This window comes from Cyprinodon tularosa, unplaced genomic scaffold (genome assembly GCF_016077235.1).
Source record: "Cyprinodon tularosa strain WSP-4 unplaced genomic scaffold, ASM1607723v1 ctg464, whole genome shotgun sequence".
Taxonomy (NCBI): Eukaryota; Metazoa; Chordata; class Actinopteri; order Cyprinodontiformes; family Cyprinodontidae; genus Cyprinodon; species Cyprinodon tularosa.
In genome coordinates, this window is record NW_024039190.1 from 333,790 (window position 1) to 360,063 (window position 26,274).

The 26,274-nt window shown below is 35.5% G+C and overlaps 1 protein-coding gene across 1 annotated transcript; it reads left to right on the forward strand.

The window, feature by feature from the left end:
- Window positions 1–26,088, forward strand: rspo1 (R-spondin 1). The gene is made up of 6 exons (XM_038301271.1): window positions 1–363; window positions 6,109–6,772; window positions 10,804–10,998; window positions 16,277–16,420; window positions 18,002–18,226; window positions 24,556–26,088. Exons 2-6 carry the CDS (start codon window positions 6,676–6,678, stop codon window positions 24,714–24,716), a joined length of 822 nt encoding a protein of 273 aa, XP_038157199.1. The 5' UTR covers window positions 1–363; window positions 6,109–6,675; the 3' UTR covers window positions 24,717–26,088.
- Window positions 26,089–26,274: the final 186 nt, after the last annotated feature.

Consider the following 26,274-nt stretch of genomic DNA (forward strand, 5'->3'; position numbering starts at 1 on the left):
TTGGAGCGACTCGGCGGATCGAGTTGGACGCAGTTGGAGCTCAAGGCGCGTTTAAAAAGCGCACCTCGCAGCGCAGTTGGAGCAAAGCAGCGCGCAGCGACTCAGAGCAAGGAGCAAAAGTCAGGCTGAAATGTTTTAGTTCTGATTGCGACTTCGCAGCTTCCTTGTTTTCTGTTCTTTTTTTTTTCTTTTTGCCTAAAAAAAAATGTAACAGTTTATTATAGTTTGCTTCCACTTTTAAATAGAATTGATTAAACAGTGAGAAGAGAAAAGCGGCGACACAGTTTCCGGTGAAAAGGATTTCTTTCTGAAGGATTTTATATTACAAGAGGGATCAGCCTCTGTTTGAGACAGCAGAAACAGGTGAGACTATAGCTTTAATATTCTCAAATCCATTTAGGGTCATAATTGGAAACTAAATTAACCGGATTAACTGAAAAAATATTATAGTTTCAGTAGTAGCATTAGTAGTTTCCTTTTCCTTGATTTTGATTTTTTTTAGTTAAAATTGTATTATCTGTTACAATTTTGCTTAAACCTCATTCATCGATACTTTTTGTTTACCTTCACAAGGAAATAACAGAACATAAATTCTAGATTTTTAGCAAAGTATCACCACCTTTTTTCCAGCAGAAACGCACTGGAAAAAAATCAAAATCTAGATAAGCCATTGTTTCTTAATATAAGTGCATTTGTTCTTGAATTGAGGAGGTAAGAGAGATAGTTTGCCAATGGAAAAAGACAATTTATATTTGAAATAAAAAACAACAACAACATTGTCTTATTTCAAGTGCATATTATCTAATTATCTTATTTTAAGAGTAAAAAAATCTAATTATTTTGGCAAATCATCTTATCTACCAACTGAAATTAAGGGTAAACACACTTAATTTTAAAAATTTTGACTTATTTCTAGATTGTTTTTGCAGTATGCTTTAGTTGGGGCAGGTAAGCATGTTGTTTATTTGTTTTATAGTTACTCCGAGAACTTTCTGATGCAGTCTATTGTAATCTGACATTCTGTGCAAGTCTTTGGAGTGGAAAACTGACCTGTGATGATCCAAACTATGTACAATAAGTTCAAATGCAGCTGGCTTAGCATGCCTCAAGAATAAAGTGGTGATTTAACTCAGGGAGCATGGTTGGGATTCTTTCACTTGGCAGCATGGTATCATAAGTTATACAAATTTGACCTTTTATGAAAACCACTGTTATGGCTTCTGCAAAAGCTTCTAGTGCAGCCAATTTAGCAAAAATATGTGGACCTAAATTAATATTTAGCTAAATGTGCATTTATTCTGTGTGACTTAATAGTGAATATTTGACTAAAACGTGTTGCTTCACACATCACCTCTTAAAAAAGCACTTAGCTCTGTGGAAATGTTAAACATATTGTTTATTTAAATTCCTTTCCTTCTTTTTCTGTTTAAAACTTTTCAACAGTCTATATTTTTTGTAGTGTTATTCTTTTGGGATATGATGTTTCAGGAACATAACATGCATCATATGGATAAAAAAAGGTATACTTTTCAGATCTAAGGTTTGCCATTAGGTCCAATTACAGAAATAAAGTCCCTCAGACATTTGCAACTCTGGGCTCATAGTTGGGCCACCTTTGTCGGGTTCAATAAATTCCCAGAGTGGCAGCTCCTTTATGCTATCTGAATAATTGATATATCAAACTTAGGGCTTACAAAGGAGGCAATTTCATCTCCTGATTATTTAATGAGCTGACTGAGCTCTGCTGAGAGAGGTAAGACAAAGTTTAATGGATGAGTGAGCAAAGATGGATAAAACCTTTAACGGCCCACAGAAAACCACATTTGCCTTGGGAATCAACTATAACGATTTAAAAAGCAAAAAAAAAAAATGCAATTTTACTATAAATAAGTGCAGATGTACTTCTGATCAATATAGTGATATTAAATATGCTGAAAGAAACTGCAGTGGCCTTTTTGTTTGAAAGTGTAAAAAATGTTGACCCATATTTTAAGTGAGTGCTGGAAAATTTGACTCTGACTCATCAAAAGGCTTTCCCATTTCTCATTATCTAAATTAGAGTTTGCCCTAGAATGAAATTGCCAGTGAAGAAAAGTACAGATGTTTATTCTAAATAGGTTCATAGGAAAAACAAAAAAGTAAAACATTTTTGTGAAATTTATTTTATTTGTTTTTGGTGTTAAACCTAACATTTTTGCGTAGTCTAATGAGATTTTGCCTGAATGCGCAGCTTGCATGAATGTGTGGAAAACTGAAAATATTTCATTCCATTTGATGTAATGTAATGTTACTTGCTGCAATGTTTAGACACACCAAGTGGTATTGTCCTCAGTGTGATTCAGAGCCACAAGCAGCTCAGCGGCCAAATATGGTCCTATTTTTCTTTATTGAGCCGCGAGGGAGGATGGCTCATTGTACAGATGCAAACATATTCTGTGTCCTCTTCACACAAGAGCTGTAAATAAAGGCACTGCATGACACTATCTCAGAAAAGATATCAGTACCAAATATGACGAAAATCTTTGAAGTTTCCGATGTTCTTGTTGCATCTCCTGGGAGCGACAGTCTATTTCCTCAAGATAAACACGCTTCGGTTATTGATCTGTGGCCAAGTGCAGCTTGACTTGTTTTGAACCCAAAGTGTTTGTGGGATTTGGTTTCTGTATTGTATGATGGATAATTTCATTAAACCAGTCATCCTAATGGTTATGAGTTAGCATCGCGCCAACATGTATGCAGTCTCGGGCCGAACTGCACATCTTTGTTACATTTGTCAGGATTTATTGTCACCAGCTTATTGTGTCACAATAAAATGATTTAGATATCTTTAACTTTGCAAAAATAAGGCAAAAATATTCAGATATTTTATGATTGAACATAAATGTCTCATCTGGTGGAATTTCAATCACATAATAATGAAACCATCGTGTGGTTTCTAGACTATAGACACACGATCCCTTGAAAATTATTTTTTAGTTTTAATGTTTCAATTTAAAAGTTTTTGACTTTTCCATGGGAATTTTGGTAGCAAACCACAGACAAGTGGATACTTTTACTGGGAAGAAAAGTATGTAAACTTTTTCATACTTCTGTGCGAATAAAAGAATCTGAAAAGTATGCGTTAAATAATTTGCAGAACTACATTTTGCAGCAAAATCTGTCGGCCTTCTCTCTGCCAGCTTGACACACTATAACACTGAAAATGTCTGCATTCTTCTTACACAATTGCTTAACCTTAGTCAAGTCAGAATGAGTGTCTGTTGACATTACTGTTCATGTCTTGCCAAAACTTATGTTGTTGGATTCAGGTCTGGACATTGTTTGTCCATTATAACACAGATATTCAGGGGAATTTACAATGTTAGTTTTTTCAGCACATAACACCATAAAAATTTTAATTTTGGTTACATTTGAGAAACTGCTTTCTTCAATATTTATTTTGCCTCCTAAACAGCTTTTGACAAACTCTAGACAGGTCTTTTTATGGCCTTTTTTTCCTACAATGTTAGATTTTTGGAAAGCACAACTTATATTCTCTCACTAGTTAACACCCTAGCTTAGGGTCTCTGCAGCTCATCCAGAGTTACAAGGAGCCTCTTGGCTGAATCTATGATTTATGCTATTCTTGCCCAGCTGTTTAGTTTGCATGGACAGTTACCATTAAGTGAGTATGCAGTTATGCAACACACTTGCTTTTATCAGATGAGATATTGAAGAGCAGCAGGACAAATGTTCAGACATTGGGATGTTGTTTTGATCTAAATCTCCCTACAACTTTATTTCTGATCAATATATTGCATTCTTTGATCTTCATTATCCTGTTCAATCAATCTGTTTTTAAGCCTTCATTAAACAGCTGGATTTATGTTAGATTATACTGAGATTAAATTACACGGCAGTTGACTATATTAACGAACTGGGTGACAGATAGCAGTGAATTGGGGTATCACATAAAATTCAGAGTAAATCTATTAATGGTTGTTTTTTTTGTATGCCAAAGAAGTAAGAAACAGTGATTACTTTTAAAAAGTAATGTATCTGTTAGCATATTTTCCTAACGAAAGCAGTACTGGGTTTAAATCCATCCATCCATCCATCCATCCATCCATCCATCCATCCATCCATCCATCCATCCATCCATCCATCCATCCATCCATCCATCCATCCATCCATCCATCCATCCATCCATCCATCCATCCATCCATCCATCCATCCATCTTCTTACAAGCTGGGTCGCGAGGGGTGCTGGTGCCTACCTCCAGCTTTCTACAGGCGAGAGGCGGGGTACACAGGTCGCCAGTCCATCACAGGGCAACATAGAGACCAACAGGACAAACAACCATTCACGCACACACTCACACCTAAGGAGAATCTAGAGAAGCCAATTAACCTAACAGTCATGATGTTGGACTGTAGGAGGAAACCGGAGTACCAGGAGAGAACCCACGCATGCTAAGGGAGAACATTCAAACTCTCAACCGTCTTGCTGCAAGGCAGCAGTGCTACCCCCTGAACCACTGTGCAGCCGGTTTTAAATCCCTTTTTTCATTTTATAAGGACTGAGCTGATGCCATTTTATAGCTAGCTGCTGTAAAATCAGCTGGTTTTCCTTAGAAAACTTTGAACCAATTTGACTTTATGATCTTGTTCAATTGTCTCCGTAAAGTCAATTGGTGTTATATAAAGAAACTGAATTGAAATTAGGTTCTTGAATGTTTTGTTCCAAGTTTTTAGACAAGCCTTCCATCCGTCCAATGAATAACCAATGAATCTCAGCAAAGTTTTGATTTTAACATAACTGTAGTGTAGTTTAAAAACAAAAATTATGCTAATAAGTAAACTTTAGCTGTTTCTGCTTCCATATTGCAATCTATAAGCTTTCATCTATATTCTGAGTAAGTAATTGACAAATGTTATGTCTTTTGAGGTTTTTTCACATTTCTTTATATAATAGCCCCAAAAAGCTCTTTGTATGATCGGGATTAGGCAGACTGAATGCAGAGTTTCTATTCTTTAATTCTTGTCAGATCTGTGAGCTAAATCTAGATTTGAACTTTGGCTAGGCCATCCAAAAACATGGATGCATGCTTTCATTTAAACAGTCCTACTGTAAATGGCGCAGTATATATGTTGGACAGCTTCCCTGTCCTGATGCTCTAAAGTCCCAGGAGCATCCTCCATCCCTGTGCATATAAATATATATATATATATATATATATATATATATATATATATATATATTTATATGTGTGGATGCACTTTGTCCAAGCACCTTTTCCTACTTTTGGCCCCTTCTTTTTGACTATTGAGCAAATGTCACATGTGAATTTCTCCACTGTGAGATCAATAAAGCCAATCAGTGCTATGTTCAAGGTCTTAGTTTTCAGCCACATAAAGCATTTTTCACATCAACAAAAAGTAATTTCTTGTTCTTATACTAACGGACCATCTTCTTTCACATGTTTATTATTTCTCAATCATGACTTTTAGCAGAAATACAGCAGTTTTCTGTATTTTATACATAAAGATAGTGTGCGAATGCCATTTTTTGGCCCCGACCTTTTGGCTGCCTACCTTTGTGAAGCAAGAAAAAGACTAATACAAAGTGAATCCAGTGTAACTTTTTTATTGCCGACCTGGAATGGGTGACAATAGTTGAATAAACTTTTGGCTCTCAAAATGGTATCGGTGTCCTATTTGATGGTACTCGCTGGTACTGATACCACAATTTTAGTGCTGGATTGAGGCTCTGCCCGATACTGGTATCAGTGTAATACTAAATAAAAACAACTAAATAAAAAAAAGAGAAAATGTTACAAGCCTATATCTCTTAAATGATTGGTTACCTTGGTGTGGTCCATAAAAAAACAGTGGCATAAATAGGTTTAATTCTGTCATGTGAAAAAATGTCAGTGGGTTTGATGATCTTTTCAATATTGTTTTACTTTTTATTCTGGATTATTTAAGATCCCCCCAAAATCCAACTCAAGATATTTTTTGAAATGTATAAAGAATATGCCTTTATTTTGTCTGTAATTTGAGGTTGTGAAATTTTCCATATAAACTCCATGCTAAACCAGAATGATGTTTTGTTTTGTTTCTCATTAGGCAGTGATTCAAACAGATGTGCAACCACATATGGGAAAAAAAAAGCTGCACCCGTCTTCTGTCAGCTTGCACACCATTATTTCCCTCCATCTTTGAAGCACAACATTCAAACGAGAGTAAATCTGGCTGAAACAGAAGGCTCCAAGCTTGTTTCCAAACTCCTCATAAAGTTCATGGGTTGACCTGCAAGCGCTTCCAACACACCTCCTCTGCATCCTCTGCTCTATCCCTCCTCACTTCCCGCCATCTCCATCTGTTTATGCCACCTCTGACATGATGACTTGTTGTGCTTCGGACTTGTCCGGATGTGTAATCGCAACGTCACACTCTACATCTCAGACTTTTGGATATATCAGCCAGTAGAGTGAAAGATACAGAGAGAGACTGGGGGAGGGACAGGCATACAGGAGAGGGAGGAGAGCAGTGCTACGTTTTGAGAAGAGGGTCCATCAGTACCTGCAGCAGAGGGATCACCTGCCCTACAGAGGAAGGGGGAACCCCACCCCCTTACCTGTTCCATCTGGTTGCAAGGGGGGGCCTTGCACAGCCTGGAAGGCAGCAGGGACTATGCAGCTGGGACTGGTGGCGCTGGCAATGATCATTCTCAGCTCCATGGGTCAGAGCGACGTTCTCAAGCTCTCCAAGGCGAGAAGGCAGAGACGAGGTGAGTTGTCACTCTTTTGGTTTCTTCTATTTGTTTTCCCTTTTTCACTGCAGCAATGCTGTTCTTTTTTTAATCTGTGGTCTGACTCATTGCGGTGGATGTCTTATAAACATTTAAAGAGCAAAATAAAGATAACATTTTGTTTGTTTTCCCTTCACTCTTATTTGTTTTTCTAAGGCGGGTTATGTTAGGTTCAGAGTTTCCCCCAAAATGGCTCATCTTTCTTGCTCTTTTAAGATTATGCCTCTCACTGTTTATGCAAAACTTTTATGGGTATTAAAGTTGTTTATAGAGGTTTTTTTTTGATGGATTCCCTCTCAAAGCCATTGCTCATTTTGTGTCTGGCTGTGTGGGCACGTAACAGAGTTGAGTACCTGACAGCTCTAAGCTCTCTCTTGGATCAGACGGCCAATATTATTGTAAGCATTTTTCTGACCTCACATGACTACAAAGACGGGGCGCCCGGATCGACTTGCAGCATATCTCTCTGTGCTGGTGTTTCTGTCAGCTTTGAAATAATTCTTCCTTTACACACAACTAGCTTTCAGGGTATGCCAAGCTCGCCCCGTCTCCTTAAAGCCAGAATACATATAATACCAAAAGTGGCCCCTGTAACAGATGTGGTGCTAATATAAGCACGCAGACTGGGAGGGGGGAGTAAGAGTTAATCTAGTGGCACTTTGATGAAAACAGGAGATATGGAGCAACTAATAGTGTTCAGGAGGTCCAGTCCTAGAATGTCACAGCCAACTGAAGAGAAATATTTACACATAAGATTTAAAGATATTGTATCTTCAAAGTGATCAGATTCAGTTTTAACCATCCTTACCTCTGGTCCGCAAACAGCAGAAGAGATCATTTAGTGTTGGTTTTTGTTTTAAGCAGAAGTTAAATTCAAGGATAAAAAAAAAAAGTAAAATTAAAGAATGCAATATTGTTTTCCATGTGCTTCAGTGAAAAGTCTTTAACAAAGATTAAAAAGCCAGGTCTCATATCAATTAGAGTTTAGACATATTTTTATATAAAAAAAACGGCGCACAATTTTTTCTACTATTTTTCTCTTTTTTTTAATAATTCGATTTTCACTTTCTTTAATTTCTCTTCGATGGCATGACTTGAATCTAATTATTTTAGCTTCTTTAAGCTCCATTATTGTCTTTTTAATTCTTCTAAATTGATACACGACAACACATTTTACATGTCTTTTTTCCTCCTGCTTAGATGCATTCTTTTTTAAAATGTTATATTTAACAACTCATTTATTTATTGCTTGCTTTTTAAGTTCCAAATGTTATTATTCTCTCCTCTTTTCTTTATTTTTTTATTTATTTTTTTAACATGTTTTACCCTTGTCTCTTTCAACATACACTTAAATTTGTTTTTCACTTGCTTTTTTATATTTATTGTACAGGTAATTTCCATCCTGTTCAGTTTTTCACTCAGATTTTTTCCATTCTTTCTAACAGATCAGATTTAATTGAGTCAGGTTCGTGGTCCAATTTGACTTGATTCTTATGTTTGTTTTTATTAAATTAGTGGAAAACACTGACTTTGTTTTGATAGTAATTTGGTGGTATACTTTGGTTCTTTTTGGAAGGCTTATCTACCCCATATTTAACTTGATTATCAGTGTCTTGAGACGATGCAATTTATATTTTAAAGTGCACCCGATATGATGCTACGATATGATCCTTCCATGCCAAGTGTCCTTTCAAACAATGTCAGTAAATGACCAATTTTATTGTCAATGAATAATATTCCTTCTTACCAGCAAGAGGCATCAATTTCACAAGGATTTCTGCTTTTGTTCGGAAGTTTCTACACACAATTCAAACTAAAACTAGTTCATACTATTTTCTGGAACCCCATCATTCTTACTTATAATTGCTTGGTCAAATGAATTTCTCATCTTCAGGCATCAGAAAATGACACCCCAAGAATAAACCAGACTGAACCCCTTAACAGTCGATCTCTGCTAAAACGTATTGATTGCCAAAGCCAATATGGCCTACTACGGTAGTTAAACAGTAAATATCTTGGCTAATTTATTTTATGAAATGTAACACAAGGAAGGATTACATTTGGGGAATTACCTTAAAACATACCCACAACCTTCATTTAGCTTAGATTAATTATGTCATATATCTTTGCAATTGATTGAAGCTAAAGAAATCTAATTTTGTTAACCTTCACTAATCTAAAGAAAGAAGATTCAAATCAAATAATTTCATTCAATGTCAGAGAATGAAAAGGAGTTTATATGTTTTATTTACATAGTCTGTAAAGATTCTTTTTTTAGCTGTATGGTAACAGATTTCTACTCAGAGACATTTTTAACTATCACTTATTTTCTAACAAAGAGTAACTACAATTGACCCTAATTACTGCTGCTTACCATTCCTTTGACATGGAGAAATCTGTTCCTGGAAGAAACCTTTTAACGGGTTTTGCCTTCCATCTTTATCTTTGGGAGGCAGCACAGCAGATTGATTGCTGTATGAGTGCGCGTTGAGCTGATAGAGAATAGCACAGTAAATCAACTCAGATGACTGTTGTTTTCTTCCAGTGAAACACTGCTAGTAAGGATGTGCACAATAACATGCGTTTCCAAGAAATTATATAGGTTACTGCTTCTGTGTTAGTTTCTTCGGCTTTTTTGAGGATTAAAGGAGCTGATTCATATCCTTGGCTGGAAAGAAGACCGGGAAATGTACTGTACTCACATATCCCCATTTTTAAAGTCCTAACTCTGGCTCCCAGTATCTTAGAGAATAGACTTTAAAATCCTTCTGTTAGTCTATAAATCACTAAATGGCTTAGCACCAAAATACATTACAGACCTGTTGTCTATGGATCAACCGCCCAGACCTCTCAGGTTTCCTGGATCAAGTCTACTCTGCATACCCAGACCCAGAGCCAAACAAGGAGAAGCAGCCTTATAGCCTAAACATTATTAGTGAATTTTTTGTCATTGATTTTTAATCATCATTTAAGATGATTAATTATTATGATTAATTACTATCATCTCATAATTTTAATTATTAATTTATAAATAATACACTTGCCTTCTCCTTGCCTTGCCTTTCATCAGGTGCTGTTAGCTATTTTAGGCCTGTATTAGACTTTTATGGCTGCAAGTGCTGTTTTTATTTCTTATATCCTATTCCTAAGTTACAGTCCAGAGTTTTGTTTAAATCAGTCAATTTACCCTTAAATATAATTAGTAGACCTGACCATAGATTTCCATTTTTTTATTAGTTTGCTTTGAATAATTTAATTAACCTTGTCAAAAAAACAGCTTCTAGACATACATGCATCTCTTAAAATACTAAAATGGAATAAGACATAATAACATAATTAAACTATTCATTTAAAGTGAATACCTATGTTCTATACAGCTTCATTAAATTTGCTGAGCTGCATTGGGGAACATTGCAGGAATCAGTAAAAATTGGAAACATTCATTTTGGGCCAAGTGAAAAAAAAAGAACAACCTGGAATTTAAACAAATTCATACCAGGTTAAAAGCATATTACTTAAGCTTTATTAACCTTCATGGTTTTGAGGTCATCTGAGTTCAGCTCAGAGGTTGTAGTCCTGCAACTTGAATCCTATAGTCTATGTTGATTAATAAATTTTACTAATAAAATTGTCTTTCTTGAAATGTCCTTGATCTAATTACGTACAAAGCAGAATAAGAAGTTATTTTTCTATTTTTTTATAAAAAAAAAAACAAACAAACAATTTTTTGGTTGTGCTTAATTGGAAATGTATTCTTTAATCTTACATGTTCAAGAAAAAATAAACCACCAGATAGTATCTTAACCTTAGACTCTCTAAATGCTTGTATTATTATGGTGATCAGTGGAGATGAAAACAAAATCACTGAAACTCCGTGATCTCATAAACCACTTTGGATAAATACCATCTTTTTATTCCCTCTTAAAACTTCATAAGAGGTACACACTGTTACTTTCTGCAAGCTCATTATGCCTGCTCCTTCCTTTTTGTTTATCCTAATGTTTCCGCAGTTAGCACTGAGGGACCACCATCCTGCCCCAAAGGCTGTGACAAATGTTCTGAGTACAATGGCTGCATTAAATGCAATCCAAAGCTCTTCATCTTCTTGGAGCGCAATGACATCCGTCAGATAGGGGTTTGCCTCCCCTCCTGTCCGGTGGGTTACTTTGGAATGAGGAACCCAGAAGGCCACAACCGATGCACACGTGAGTTTATTTTACACATTGTAAAACCTAAAAAAAAAAAAAAAAAAAACTCACCCCAAAAGAGACTGATTCCCTTAAACAGGATATGAGTGGGCACAGTGAATTTGTTAACATTCATATACAATCCTGCAAAGTCATGAAGGTTTCAGTAAACTTATTTCTCAACAATATCCAAATTAGACCTCTGGAAGACATGTGCTTACTTTTGACTCATCATATCTTGCTTATGTGAGTATTTAGTGGTTTGTACCACAATTTTGTTCCAGTTCTGTTTAGATGGGACTATTGCTGCATCTGCAGTTGTTCTTACTTAAATTATAATCATTTTTATTAAAATCTTCAGGCAGATATAAATGTTAAATACATAAATTCTCTATTTTAGATTGTTTTTTGTTTTCTTATCAGCAACACTGATGGAGATACATGCAAATACATTTTAATGAAATTCTTGGTAACTCAAAGATGCCACTGTTTGTTTCATTTATTTTTTTATCTCCTATTATCATCCTTACTGTGTGTTGTTGCAAGATAAACCTGAAACCTCATTCGGCTTTTTTAGAAAGAGGCCCACAGTAATAGAGATTCTCCACTGTCATGAAATGCTTTTTTCCCGTTTTTAGGGGAAGGGGTTTTCTCCTACACTAAATCCACCGTTGGGGTTTATTGCAGAAAGCTTCCATCTTAGTCTTGTTTTACCGAAGGATAGGGTTCAAGTATGAGTTAAAGTTCCGGATTTATGTGGAAAGATAGGGTTTTCCTCTGGCATTCCTCCCAAACAACTATTTGAGGTTTAGCTTATAAAGGCTGTTACCGGTATATGTATAATTACTGACCCCCAGATGATCCTGCTTTTAGAGCCATTTCCTAACTTCAAACTTTTTTTTATTTTTTTGCACCTCCTTGCCATTCTTCTTTTTGTGCTTGTGGCAAACATTGGTTCTCATATTATTTTATTTGTTAATTTCGATTAGTTTTATCAATTATTGCTATTACTATAGAAATGGGTAAGAGTGATTGATTATGTAACAAATTAGGCAAATAACCCCATAATTCATCCGTAGACTGTGTTGTGCTTAAAAGGTTTATTAAAGGGTGTGGATATGATCAACTGAATTGGAGATGTAGGCAGAATAGGCTGGTCTCAGGTTCGAAAATGGAGATGAAGGCTGAACAGCCTGGTGACTGGCAGACACAGTCCTGGTTGTAACCAGTGTCAGAAGCCGATGAGGACCCAATGAGGGTAGGGTAAGCACAGGATTGTAAAACAGGCAGGCCATGCACACAAGTATTGCAAATGAACCTCATGCAGGCAAAGAGACAATCTGGCAGAGACTGACTGTGACAGTCAGGTTAACAGGGCAGTATACCAGTTGGGAGGAATTAGTTGTGAGGAGGGGAGAGACAATTGTAACTGCTTACCCTGATTGGCAGTGTGGAGCAGAACAGAGGGTAGGCAGCCAGCCTCCCAAACAACAACAGAGCTGAGGCAGACTGCAAGACAGATTTGATATTTTCTGGTTGAAATTTCCTGACTGATGGAAGTCAACACTCACTTTAATGGTATGATAGTATCTCTTTTAAATTCTGAAAGAGACTAATAAATAGGTGTCTGTCTAAAGTGTTATTCCTTGGCAAACCAAAAATCCTTGATTACTTCTTAAAAGTTCCTCTGCACTCTAATCTGTCTAAAGAAAGTTTACTATAATATTCTGAGGTAAGGGATAAGGTAGCTCTCAGTAAAAATTGTATGCTTATGTGTCTGAATTTTAGAATTAAGTTAATAAATGTGAGGAAATGTAAGACTTGTATTTGTTCCTTGCTGTAAGTATTTTTCATCTTTGAAAATACAGGTGAAGAAGTTCTGGATGCTTGTAGAAGAGTAACGACTTTGAAAAAACAGGTGTAAAAATCACTAACTTACAAGTAAGAATCAGAAATGTTCAATTATAAATCACAAACGTAAGGGCTGCAAATTCACACTTATACATTTATAGTTCGTACTCGTGCACTTGTGATTCCTAATCATACATTTCTGATTTTTACCAGTAAATTTGTGATTTACAACCGTACATTTCTGATTTGTACTGAAAATTGCATATTTACATGACCTTTTCCTCACATTTATTGATTTACATTTGCAAATTCATATCCTCAGGCATACTTTTGTTTTTGACAGTTATTTTATCCTATACAGACGTACCAACATGACATTGAATCTATGAGAATCCCAGTAGAATTAAAAATTGCATTCTACTAAACTCTTCAGCGTGGTATTATGCTGTGGTATAAGGTGGTTATTTAGCCTTCATTGTATCTTTACCACAGGTAAGGTTCATAATTTGCCTTAACCCCCATTTACTGTCACTTACATTATATACAAAAGATCCAAACCCATGAATAGGGCTGAATATCTAAATTTTCCAAGGAACGGTTCTAGATAGACCAGAAGGTACTGCATGTTCAATATAAGTTACACTTGTTGAATAAATATTTGTGACAAAACAAGATGCTATGTAATTAGACATTTCATTGCATAATCCCTTATATACTGCTAATTATCTAGTTCAATAAAAAATACTGACAAAAGTAAAAAACAAAACAAAAAAACAACAACAATATTGGGTTATAAAAGTAAAAAAAACAGCTCATATTTTCTTAAGCTGCAGGAATGTAAGGCTTTAAGTGGTCCTCTTTGTGGTAATAAGCAGGTTTGACTATTTATAGGGTGGTTGAAAGGGCAGCTGCGCTCTCACTACTTAATAAACTTCCTTTTTTTTTCTCATATGGTACTGGCCCCAGTGCTTATAGGTGAAGAGTGCCAGGAGCTCGGTCTGATGTTTGTTTTCTTTTATATGTGGGTGGAAATAAGAATTGGACGAAAAAAAAAAAAAATCCCAATGAAAATATTTTTAGTTTGTTTTTCAGCGTTTCTGTTTTTCAGTTGGCACAGTTGTGCAAGTCAGGCCAGGGGGTGTTTGTTACGCTTTCACTATAGCAATGCACTTTTGTAACTGTATGCAGTCAGTTGCTGTTTTGGGTTATGAGTAAACTTAAACTGTAATTGATATCCCTGTTACACATGTTAAATCACATAAGAAGGAAATAGATACTTATTTTAACTACTTAATATGGCAAGCTAGATTATATCTGATAAATTACTTTCTGTAATCTAATAATGTTTTGCAGAGAAACTCTGTGGATAAAACAGGACATAACAGAACATGAAACATATTTTTTTGCAGTTCCCTCTCAATTCTCTCCTTCAAATGGCTGCATTTTACTCTCAAATTCTTTCAGGAGGCACTTAGTGGGTAGACTGGGGTTATTATCCACTCATCTGCCCTTTTACATCAAATCCTTGAATGTCTTGTTAGCAACATTTGTCTTGAATTATCATGCAACAAACATTGTTTTTCAAATTTAGCTGTCAATGCTTGAAATTTTTATTTAGAAGGAAAAAAAAGCGCATTAAGATCTCACTGAGGGATCCAGTGTAAAATCCTTTCTGGTCTTGGATTTAAACCAGCTGCAAAATGTTTAGCCTGTAAATACATTTCTACCAGTTTTCATTTATTTCTTAGCATGATCTCATCATATCTGTGAATAATGTTTATCCCCAATAGAGCCTCAGGTGAACCTTTTGGATATCTACATTTCCTCATTTTCTAATCAATGATATATCTAGTACAATCAATGTTGATATGTTATGAGAAAGTTTTAGAAATCAATGAGTGTTAAAAAAGAGGTCTTATTTAAATAATAATAATAATTCATAATAATTCATGATAATGGAGCTATCCTACGCCATATTTGAAAGAAGCACTGAGGGTTTTTAATGTTTAATGTTTTTCAGACTTACTCAATATTTCAACTGAATAACACCTAGCCAAGTTCTCCCATTTTGATTTTTTTCTCACACTTAATTTTTTAGGTAATATATATATTTTTTATTACCAGACAAAAACAGCTTATGAAATTAGCAATTTTTAAAATTATGATTTTCTTTCTTGAAGATAGAAAACTAATCCTCATCCTCAAAGAGTCCTTTTGAGTCTCTATGGAGGATTTCTGAACCATTCTTCTTTACAGACTTGTCTTATTTTAGGTATATTGGTGGCTTGATTAGTTGAGATTCAACTGCTGCTTCTTGATTAGAGTTATTGAAGGCCTAATCTAAATCTTAATTTTCTATGTTTAGTGCCTTTGATCATTTCCCTGCCTTAAATAACCAAAATAAATGCATGTTAGCCTAAAATCATAGAGTTTTGGCTGATATTACAAAATTTGTTGCTCCATCAGCTACAGAAAGTCATCTAGACCAGAGCATTCCACTAATACCATGTTTGGCCATTGATATAGGCTTCCTTGTCCTTAATTCTGTAAGTCTTATTCTGAATGTAAGAAGACCCATACCTTTCAAATGTTTAGCTTTGGGTCATATCAGGTCAATATAATATTTAAGATAGCATTTAGGAGGAAACTGAGGGGATGTTTACCAAATGCAAGACAGGCTAATTTAATTTTTAATAATGGTTGGCATTGCTGCTGGGTCTCTCTTTCATAATAGGACCACAAATCCAAAATATCCACTTTAAATTGTCAGAGGTTTTATTTATGTTATTTCTATGCTCTGCATGTCTGTGTGGTCAGTAAATTTGAATAAAAAAGAAGCATCAAATTAAATTTAAGTCATGATATTTACAATTTCACACTGTTTGGATGTAACATGATTGTTTAAATTTACAGAAGATTGCTTCTTTTATTATAATACCAAAGGGTCATAAATACATGTATGTTTTAAAGACTGGATAACAGATTTTATGGCCACAAGCATCCAGCAAACGACCTTTTTAATGTAATGAGACAACAGAAGTTAAAGTGTGTGAAAAGTCACATTTTAGGTAACATTGCTTCCAGCTTTTTATGCTTGAGATGTTAAGAAATATACTGTTGCGAAATCTGCTGTAGAAGCTGTTGCTAACTGACTGAACAGGCCAGTAACAGCTAAGCTGGCAGCTTTCATTTAAACTTGCTTTCCATGGTAAAATGGAAAAAAAAAAAAGAAATCTGCCCTGTGCCAGGTTTTGTTAAAGGAAACTATTACTGTTCTAAAGAGAGACATCTTGTTTGTTTTCCAATTACTAATTATTCATAAAAAAAAAAGGTATATTTTGCTTAGTCTAAAAACGTTATATATTTAGACTGAAAAATACAACAGAAATCATATTTTACTAAATCCATCCTTGTAATACTCTCTCTTTGTCTGTATGTCTTTCAGAGTGTAAAATAGAAAATTGTGAAGCATGTTTCAGTCGCAACTTTTGCACAAAATGTAAGGAGGGTTTGTATTCGCACAGTGGCCGATGTTATGTCCGCTGCCCTCCAGGCAAGCACACTGCCAATAACACCATGGATTGTGAGGGTAAGTTCAATTTTATATTTTTTATTTTATGGCTTAAAAAGAGTATTACCAAATTATAATAATAAAAACAGTCCTTTTAACATATAAACAGTGCTGACCACCTCATCTTACCTAAATAATTGAGCTGAAACCTACAACATTCCCAAAGATTTTCTTCTTGTTCATGTATTTCTGTCAAACGACACAAACAGGTCTGTCAAGATCAGTGCTTAAAAAACAGTATTGAAAATCTAATTTCCTTTTAAACAACTCAAAGGTAACTTGAAATGCCAGGCATTTATCATTTACCTTTTGAGTTTCAAGAAAAGATAGAAACATCCAAAAAGTAGCTGACATATTTCTGTTTGGCTTTTTATGCAACAGTTTAGTTATGTCTCTCACTCTTAATTTCCAGACGGTCTGAACTGCAAGTTCTAATTCCTACCCTAGTTTCCTAATTAGATTTTGTTTCTGAATTATGATTAGATCAGCCGATGTGATTTTAGCAAACCATTCTGCTAAAGCGTGGGCTGTATTTTTATCGCCTTTGTCTTGTAAGAAGGTGAACCTTTGCTTCAACTGTTTTGCAGTTTCATTAATCATTCCATAAACTTAAACCAGCTTGTATTGTGCCTGCTGATAAATATAGCATAGAAAAAAGAAAATTCCAATAGAATGATACTGCCACTCTTTTCTTTGGTGCAAGGTCAATTAATTAAGTTGTTTTGTTTTCTTTCAACATCTTTCTTCCTGCCTCTCCCACAACTGATAGTAGTCATTTCATGCAATAGTTACACCTTGTTTGTTGCATGTGGACCTCTGCAGTTCATTACTTTCAGCCTCTTGGCTGAGTCTCTGATTAATGCTCTCTTATGACGATGATAATTTCTTTCACTGCATGTAATGAAATCATGTAGTGTAATTTTTTTGAATAGCATTGAATAATTTTCCTTAAATTTTCATTCTTCTGATGGGGCATTTTAGCCATGCCATAAAAATTTTCTCTCAAAGGATTAATTGATTCATTTATTGACTCTATTGATCTCACAGTGGAGAAAATTACTTGTTACCTCGGCTCAATAGTCAAAAAGAAACATAGTGTATACAGTTAGAATTTCAATTACCTTGTATAATTAAGGTCAAATGAAAGATATAAAAATTTTAACATAATTAACTACTTGGTGTTATTTTGCTGCATAAAAGCAATAGAAAACGCCTAGTTGTCTCATGGAAAGTGTTTTCTGTGCTCCAAAGGTATAAATACTTTTCCAAGGCACTGAATTTCTCAGTTAAACTGCCTCTGCTCTCATCCATATTTGTAACATGCAGAGTCTGCTTAAAGACAACACATTTTCAGTTTCTTAGCAACTACCTAAACCTGTTGCTCCCCTGCTATAAATCCATCCACAAATCACAAATTGTTTTCAGATGTGCAGGCTCCCTAAGCTCATTATCCTGAATCAAATCTACTGAGGTGTGAAAAGCACACAGAAAATATGAAGTGAATGTGAGATGCTGAAGCTGTGGAAAATTCACTCAGCCCAAAAGTTGTTTGAACGTGATTATATATATATATTCAGTGTATTTTTTTTTTTGTCCCAGGTCATCATGCTTCAGAATGTGAACTAGGAGAGTGGAGCCAATGGAGTTCCTGCATGAAGAAGAACAAGACTTGTGGATTTAAGAAAGGCTCACAAACCCGGGTTCGTTTACCCCTTCCCCAGATTCACAGTGTGGAAACCTCCCCTGCATTTGTGCCCTCACAGACCTGTGCTCCAAGTACAGAAAGGAGGAAGTGTACGGTGACCAAGACGCCTTGTGCAAGAGGTAAAACACTAATCCAAAAGAGCTGATTCACAACTCAGAGTGCCCTATAAAATGTAGCATAATTTTACTCAGACAACAAATAAGAGGCAAGAATGTGCATTAAAAGGCATCCAAAGTCTCATTACTCACTTCTCAAGATCAGCCTGCTCACCGGTGTGTCTTTGACCTGCAGTATGTTTGTTGGGCTTAGTTTGGCAGAGGACACAGAAGGTTACAGAGTCTCCCTAGATTAACACATATAAACAATAAAGCTGCTGAACCACCAGCTGAACAGATGATGGCTGGACATTGTGCATTGCTAAGCTGGAAGGGAATCTGAAAACCTAGAAAAAGAGCTATTGGCTTCTCATGACCACTTAAGCAAGAGATTTTCAAGGCTGCACACAGTCGCCTGCTCTCCAGCAGGTTAATAGTCATTTTCACTGTTTAGTGGCCATTATCTGCTTTCACAATCTTTTATTGGTTGCTTTTTAAAATTTTCACTGCTGAGGCCATTAAAAAACAACTGACAGACAAGATACCATGTACGTTGAACAAAAAGTGCAGGAAAAAGGCCATGATGTTTCTACCTATTTGTGGCAAATAAAAAATTACTTCACAGAGTTAATACATGCAAAAACTATTGAAATCATACAGTTCTAAAGTCAATTCTAAATATATGTATGATGACATATTACCCTACGGAGTATTCATTTGTGTATGAAATGTTAGGCTTTTTTTCGTGGTGTTGTTTTTCCAACGTTAAAAATAGGGGTGTTGGAAAAAATGGTTTCAGTTGCCCAATATAATATCGATCCTTCAGTTCCTAGTATGGATTTAAAAACAAAAAACATTTTGACCCAAAACAATGAGGAAAAAAGGGCTACCTCTACACCACCACTCTGGGAGATAGTGATAGTGTTAATCCAGGTTTACCTGACCTCAGTAACCTTGACAACAATGGCCAGACACACATGGATTAATCAGTTCATCCAATAATGAAAGACATTAAACAAAGGAGCTGTTTTTAAGTTCAGGAAGTAGTTGATAGTGTCCATTAGGTTTCTATTAAGGAAGGGACTCAGATAACTTGCAACCAAATAACACATTTTCACAACTTAAGACATTAGTCGCTGTCACTGTACAGATTAGCTGCAAAAAGAGCCCCTCGCTCTAGAAATTATTACGCTTTGCCTCACATCTCTGATAGGAGAAAGTGAGCTTGTTGTTTACTGAGCAGGCGCACTGGAGGAAGCAGGTGATCAATACTCTACATAAAATGGTGATGGACACGAGCCTCTGCTCAGGGAACAGAATTCCTCAGGATTACCCAGACATGCCTGAAACAAGCAAACTACCCCTTTAGGCAATATATTGATGAAAGTAGGGCATAATGATAAGGGCTCAGAAAAAGTTCATTTCGCATTCTATAGGCAGTTTAATGTTTTCATCTTATATTACAAGACATTCAGGCCCTGAAACAGGAAAGTAAACCTCAGACCATAATACTCTGACCCTCTTGTATTACTGTTGGTATAACGGCTTTTTTCCTCAAATGCTGTGCAGCTTTATATCATATGACATGTTGCACATACTGTACATTTCACAAAGGTCCACTATTGTCTCAACAGTCCAGTGAATATTTTCCAAATGTGGTTACGAGTATTTTGTTTTTATTTTATTTCTGAGAAAATGTAAGATGGGCCTCTGCGTTCTTTGTGATAAACATTGGTTTTTGCCTTGAGTTTAAAATGTTCCCACTCTCATTCTTACTGTTAAATCATAAACATTCCATAAGCATTTGGAGTAATACTTTTAGGCTGGTCCTTGTTCAGAGGGTTTACCGCTGTTCATAGTTTTCAGTTTGGTTTTGCTGGAGTCCAAAGCTTTGTAACTCTAGCCAGACAAAAAATGTCACTAAGTTTCTCTTCCTTTCTTGTACTGTATGCCTCTAGAATTTGAGATATTTTAACTCATGTTGTCTGACAAGTGTAAAGAGAAACTGGTCACAGAAACTGAAAACAGTTAATTCACTTTTTAACATTCAAATTATGATTTAACAAAGGGAGGGATATACTTTACATAACATTTGGATGTTTTTTTTATTTCCTTAATTTTGCTCATGTTCTCTGCATATGTTTGTGTGATCTAAATAATAAAAAAAAGCTCTGTGACAAAAAAGCAAACAAAAAAATCTATTAAGAGGGCAAATACTTCTTCATTGTTGTTAAGTAGCTATTGAACCCACTTGTTTAAATTCATTAGGTCAAATCCCTTTAATTGCAATAGGAGTAATGCTAATTCGGAATTATTAGCAAATCACTTTCTCTCTAAATGCCCCCGTATGTCAGTTTCCTTTACTATACATAATGCTCCAATTTTCACAGGGCTATAATAGTAAAGTTATTTACAAGGGCAAGGAGAACTTTAAATGAGGAGTATTTAAAGTCTTTATTGGACGGTGGCACGCTTAGGGGGTTTCGGCCACAGCAGCAACGTTGGCAAACAACATTTGCACAGCCCTGGCAGTAGTACAGATGTTTCAACATCTAACAGATGGCCTGCCCCGATATACTGTATGTGAGTAAACATGGGGAGGGCCCGCATATTATGTTACCATTCTCTAAACTTGGAAAGTTCCTCTCGGGTTCTGGATCTAAACAACAGAACATGATCTGACAGTGTCCTGTTCAGATCTGCGCGGATGAAGGATTGTAGTTGTTCATAGAGAAGTTGGCTTTCGGTTGGATTTTAACTCCATCAGAAACGAGAAGCAAACTCATTCTTATGATTTCTTCTTGGAAAAACTTTTAGCTTTGAGTTCAAAAGTATAATTAGCAGTGAAAAATTATAAACTACTCTACCTACACTGTGTGCAAAGATAGCTTATAATAAAAAGAAAGGATGATGCAGAAGGTTTTATGTGACAAATGTTAAATTATAATCACATAATAACTGACTGTTAATGCTACAGGGATTTTTTTTTCTTTTCTCAGCTTTTCACTTGCCTTACTTCTGCAAAACCGGACTGCAATGATTTGTATCTGCAGAATAATTCATGGGTGATGGTGCTGTTACACCAGTGAACAAATTCATGTGGGTAAAAGAGCACAGCTGTGGATTCATCTGTCGGAGCTGGCTGGCAGTAGGGCTATATAAAACACAGGGGGCAGATCTTGTATAACATTAGTGATTTAGTGGTCTGCAGATCTCACGGTTTGTGTTGAATTGGCTGTGATTATTTTTTTTCCCCCACTGTTTCCTGAAGCTCCACAAAAAAAGTCTCACGAAAAAGGATTTGCTACATGTGTTATTGCATTTGTCAAGCAAAACTGTTTAGCTTGGATGGAGAGGAGGTGCAATCAGGGCCGTCATAAACTGATGGAGTCCCCGTCTCTTGGCTCCATCAGTGATTTGTTAGAGAAGTAATTAAGTCCTTACACATTGTGTGCGTCCACCCATGTTTTGGAAATATTTTCAAAGACTGTTTCACACATTCTCTACATGTTTCATTTCAACTGTTCGTGCATAGTTTTATTGGGTGTTTACATTTTGAACGTGTCATTGCATTTAATTGAGACGACATGATTGATATCAAAGAAGCTTTCCATTTCTGTTGGAAATGTATTTTTCTATTGCTCTTACATGACATTAAGATTGTATTACACTGTCAGTTTTTGGTATTCATATATAAAAGCTTGAAATAATTTACTCTATGTTTAATGAATGTATGATGTATGATGATTCTTTCACAATATATGAACTTTGTAGATGTAACTGTTGATTGTGTGGCATTTGTCTGTTTATTTTGGAGGCTCCAAAGTGACTTCACTCATTTTGAATCAGTCTGTCTCCATTGTAAGTGCACATCTTAAAACAGGGCAATTAAACACAGTGTTTCAGTGGCTTTTAGACTTTAATGTCTGTTTTCCTCTTTGTGAACTGGCTATCCCTGGGTCCTTGAAAATCTTCATATAATTAAAGCTAAAGTGATTTTTTTAAAGGGTTTTTAAAATAGAACATCGCTACCTCACTACCCACAGTACTCTTATAAGCCATCAAAATTATTAACTTATCCAATTTTTTTTTAACAGATAATATATGGAAACTAACCACAGTGTGGAAGATTTTTGTTATTTTTTTAATGTAACAATTAGGCCCTTTTAAATTTGTGACAGGTGTATATAAGAGCTTAAGCAGAGAGAAGGTGTGGAGGGTTTGTCAAGTGGGACACAGGAGTGAGTAGCTGTTGTAACCTAAATTAAACAGACTAAGAGACCACTGCCAGATCGGTCCCATGTGTCTTTCAGGACAGCTGGGCTTTAAGTTCTCTACTAATGTTGATCCGTTGCTACAAAAGTTCTTCTTTGTTGACGTTAAAGAGATGATAATTTTAGTTTTCCTTGACTGTCAGCAAATATACAGCATTTAGAGCTGGCTTGTTCCTGCAGGAGTGAGCTTGTACAGTATTGGTGCTCAAGTGTTGACATGGTTGCTGCTGTAAATGATGATGTTAATCTGAAAAATAAAGACTTATTCTATTTACAAATATACAAGATTCTGTCTAGAAATAACACAACTGTTTAAACTAATACATAAAGTCTAAGTCTAATAAATAGCCCCTTTCCCCAAGGTTCAAATATATTTGTGCAATACTTGGGAAGGAGTGCAAAGCTGCACATAATTTCTAATGGAGGATGCAAAAATGTGCAATCATCCGTTTTTTGACTTCTTCCATTTACAAAGATATTTATTCTGTTGTTTTCTGTAATTTGCAACATTCATATTTCTGAAGATATAGCTTTGATAATTGCAACTACTGTAGCAGCTGCCTTTCTGGAAATTATTCCAGTGACTCTTGCGGAGCTCTTTAGAAGGTATGCTTGCATTTTTTGCTTTGCACCAGATACAAGAGTTGTAGTTCATTTTGTCCAAACCATTTAAACAAAAAAGCTTTTCTGAAATTGCCTTCCGTGTCACCATGCCAGTATAGTTTGCTTCCCAAATGCCTCCGATAAGAATATTTAACCCCTTCCCCTGAAACTTTATTTATTTTCATATTTAAACTCCATCGTATTAAAATTAATCAAATTCCTGAAAGTGTTGGTATTTAAAATATCCGCAACAGGGATGATACCTCTTTCAACCCCTGACTTAAAATGTTTAGTTTGACTGAATGATAACATTTTAAACCTTAAATTTACCTAACTTGATCTAAATACAATACACTCATAGATCATATGACTCTAAACGTAAAAAGTACAGATATGAAAAGTCTACCTCCACATTTTCAATATGACGTTTTTATGATATAGAACTTGTGACCAACATAATAAACTTCAAAGGAATTTAGAACCTTTAATGAGAAATTGATTCTGTACTGAAATGCAAAAGAGATAGTTGGTTAATGAAAAATATAAAAAAGAACAATAGAAGACCTGGCTGCATTAATGTGCACATGCTTACTTTGTGAAAACACTCTCTAAATTTTCCTACTGTGAGATCATAAATGCTTTTTTATTCTATTCTATTCTATTCTAGCTAGTTTCGTCTAGGCTATTCTAATTTAACTCCAGTATTCTGTGTTCACTGGAACACACCTACCACTAAACCCAGTTCACCCTGCTAATCTTTGTGAAGGGTTGTCCTGACCAGTTTTTCTTGTATCTTTTAACTTAGATCAGAGAGACTATAAATGATTAAGAAAACTAAAGATGCATATGTATAAGTCAGATGGCATAAATCTGAATAGTGACAGAAAACAATGGTAAATTGTAAACAATACTCACTCATAACCCCCAGGTTTCTGCTAGGAAGCTTGAGAATCTGCAAATTCATCCAGACAAATGCTGAGAACAATAGATTTCACCTGTTTTACAGTTTTATGAGCATGAGCTCATGAGCAATTGTTGCCAAGTCAAAAAAATAAGGTTATGGTAAAGAATTAAAGCTGAAACTGAATCAAAAGGAGTTTTTACAAAGAAATAGTTCAAGGGTTTGTACATTTCTACCACTTCTTTATATGTTTTCCCTTTAAAATATGGATTTATTTAGAAGGGAATTGTGCAGAATATGTCACATTAAAGGTGGGAAATATTTTTGAATGATGTTGATCGTATCTCTTTTCCAAAATCATGGTATTTTAAAAGGGTTGTCTGGATTATTTTAACAGTAACTGGCCGTTGTGTTGCCCTCATCAGTAGGTTTCTAGCTTCCCTCAACAGTACATGTTTTAGTTTTGACAAGACAGAATGGTAATTTCTCCATGAAAACATGGGATGATTAATGCCTTGCAAGACTACCTTCGAAAAGCAAACATTAATCATGTTGTCTCTGCATTGTCATTTCAGATAAAAAGAATAAGGGCAGCAGACAGGGTGATACAAACAAGAGGGAACATGCACGTGGCAGAGGACGAGAAGGAAAAGGAGGAGGTGGAGGTGGGAAGCGAAGGAAAGTCCAGAGCAGGAGCACCACCGCTCCCACCGTCACAACCAGTGCTGTCACCTAAACTCTGAGGCCTGCTGGGTGAGGCTGGGAGAAAAACTGAGGCAGTGCCTCACCCAGCAGAGCCAAAAAACAAAAAAAGAAATGAATGCAGAGAGAGAAAGTTACTGCTGCTATGCTGCATTGTAGAAGATGCAATGAGAACTGGAGGACTGCTTCGACTGAAAGGTCTTTTGAAGCTTTTGGGAAAAAAAAAAAAGATATCCTGAGGATCTTGTTTTATTGTAACAGCCTTGCTGTTATCAAGGTGAATTTACAGTTGGAAAGCAAAGCAACATTGCAAAAATGTGTTTGATTTTATCTGTATCATGGACAGAGTATTCAAAAAATTGGATAGACAGTAATTTTCAAAATGCAGCAGTAAGCAGGAAGGTCAATTCTTCTACAGAGATTTAGCAAAGGATTTTTAGGCCAATTTCAGCCTGTTTTTTTATCACATTTGTATTTCATCTGTTTTTTGTCGTTGAAAAGTGGCAGAGGGAGCTTCTCAAAGTCAGTGTGCATGATGTGAAGACAATGAAATAGTAATAAGATGTGGAACCATTTTTTATTGGGAGTTCAAAAGAAAAACAAAATCACTGGAAAGGATTCTTGGCTGCTGAGAGTGAGAAGACTTTGGTTAATAAATTTGAGGGCGTCTGGTACAAAACAAGATGAAAATAATCAATCATATTCTTCATATCCATTTATGTCTGTGGTTTCCAAAAAATACAGCATCATTGCTTTCTGATTGTGTAAAATCAAATATTTTACCTGAAAAAAGAATATCCGCACAAAAAAATATATTTGCATGATACTAAGTTGCATTTCTTTGCATTTAAATCGACCTGAAGTATTTGGTGTTTTCGTACTTTATATGCATATCTGCACGGATTTAAGTGTTCAACAGATCTTTGCTGTGTGTACATGAGTAGTCAACGTTTGCACATATAGTTAGCCTTAGCCTTATTACTCGTCTCATAGACTGAAGGAACCAAGTCTGGGAAAAATGGAAGGACATGTAAATGCACATTAATATATATATAAACCACACAATAACCGTCCAATGCGCTAACCAGCGTGTTTGCAGTATGGTCTGAGGATATGGGATTTTGCACAACTGTATTGTTTTCCTACTGCTCGTATTTTTGAACTATCACAACATTTTTCAACATTTTTTAATAACTTGCTTTACAATGCATACAAGGAGAGCCTTTTGTCTTTAAAGTAAGATATCTGTAGATGTATGTTAGGCTATCTATAGATGTTACATGGTACTTTATTCATCTTTTAATACTATGGATTGTGAAACATAATATGTCAAGATGTGTTTACCAGTATTAGTATCAACATGTATAGCTTTTTTTCCTGTGAAAGCCTAAATAATAAAACAAGAAAATGACGCCGTTGATGAGTCATAATAGTTTGGGTGTTAATTTGTGCATTTGTCTTATAATTACTTATGTTTACAAGTAAGTTAACCCTTAAATACCTACCATAGCTGAGTACCATAGCAAATGTTTTTTAATACATTGGTGTATTCGTTAGTGGGTTATGTACAGTTATTAGTTCATTTAAAACAG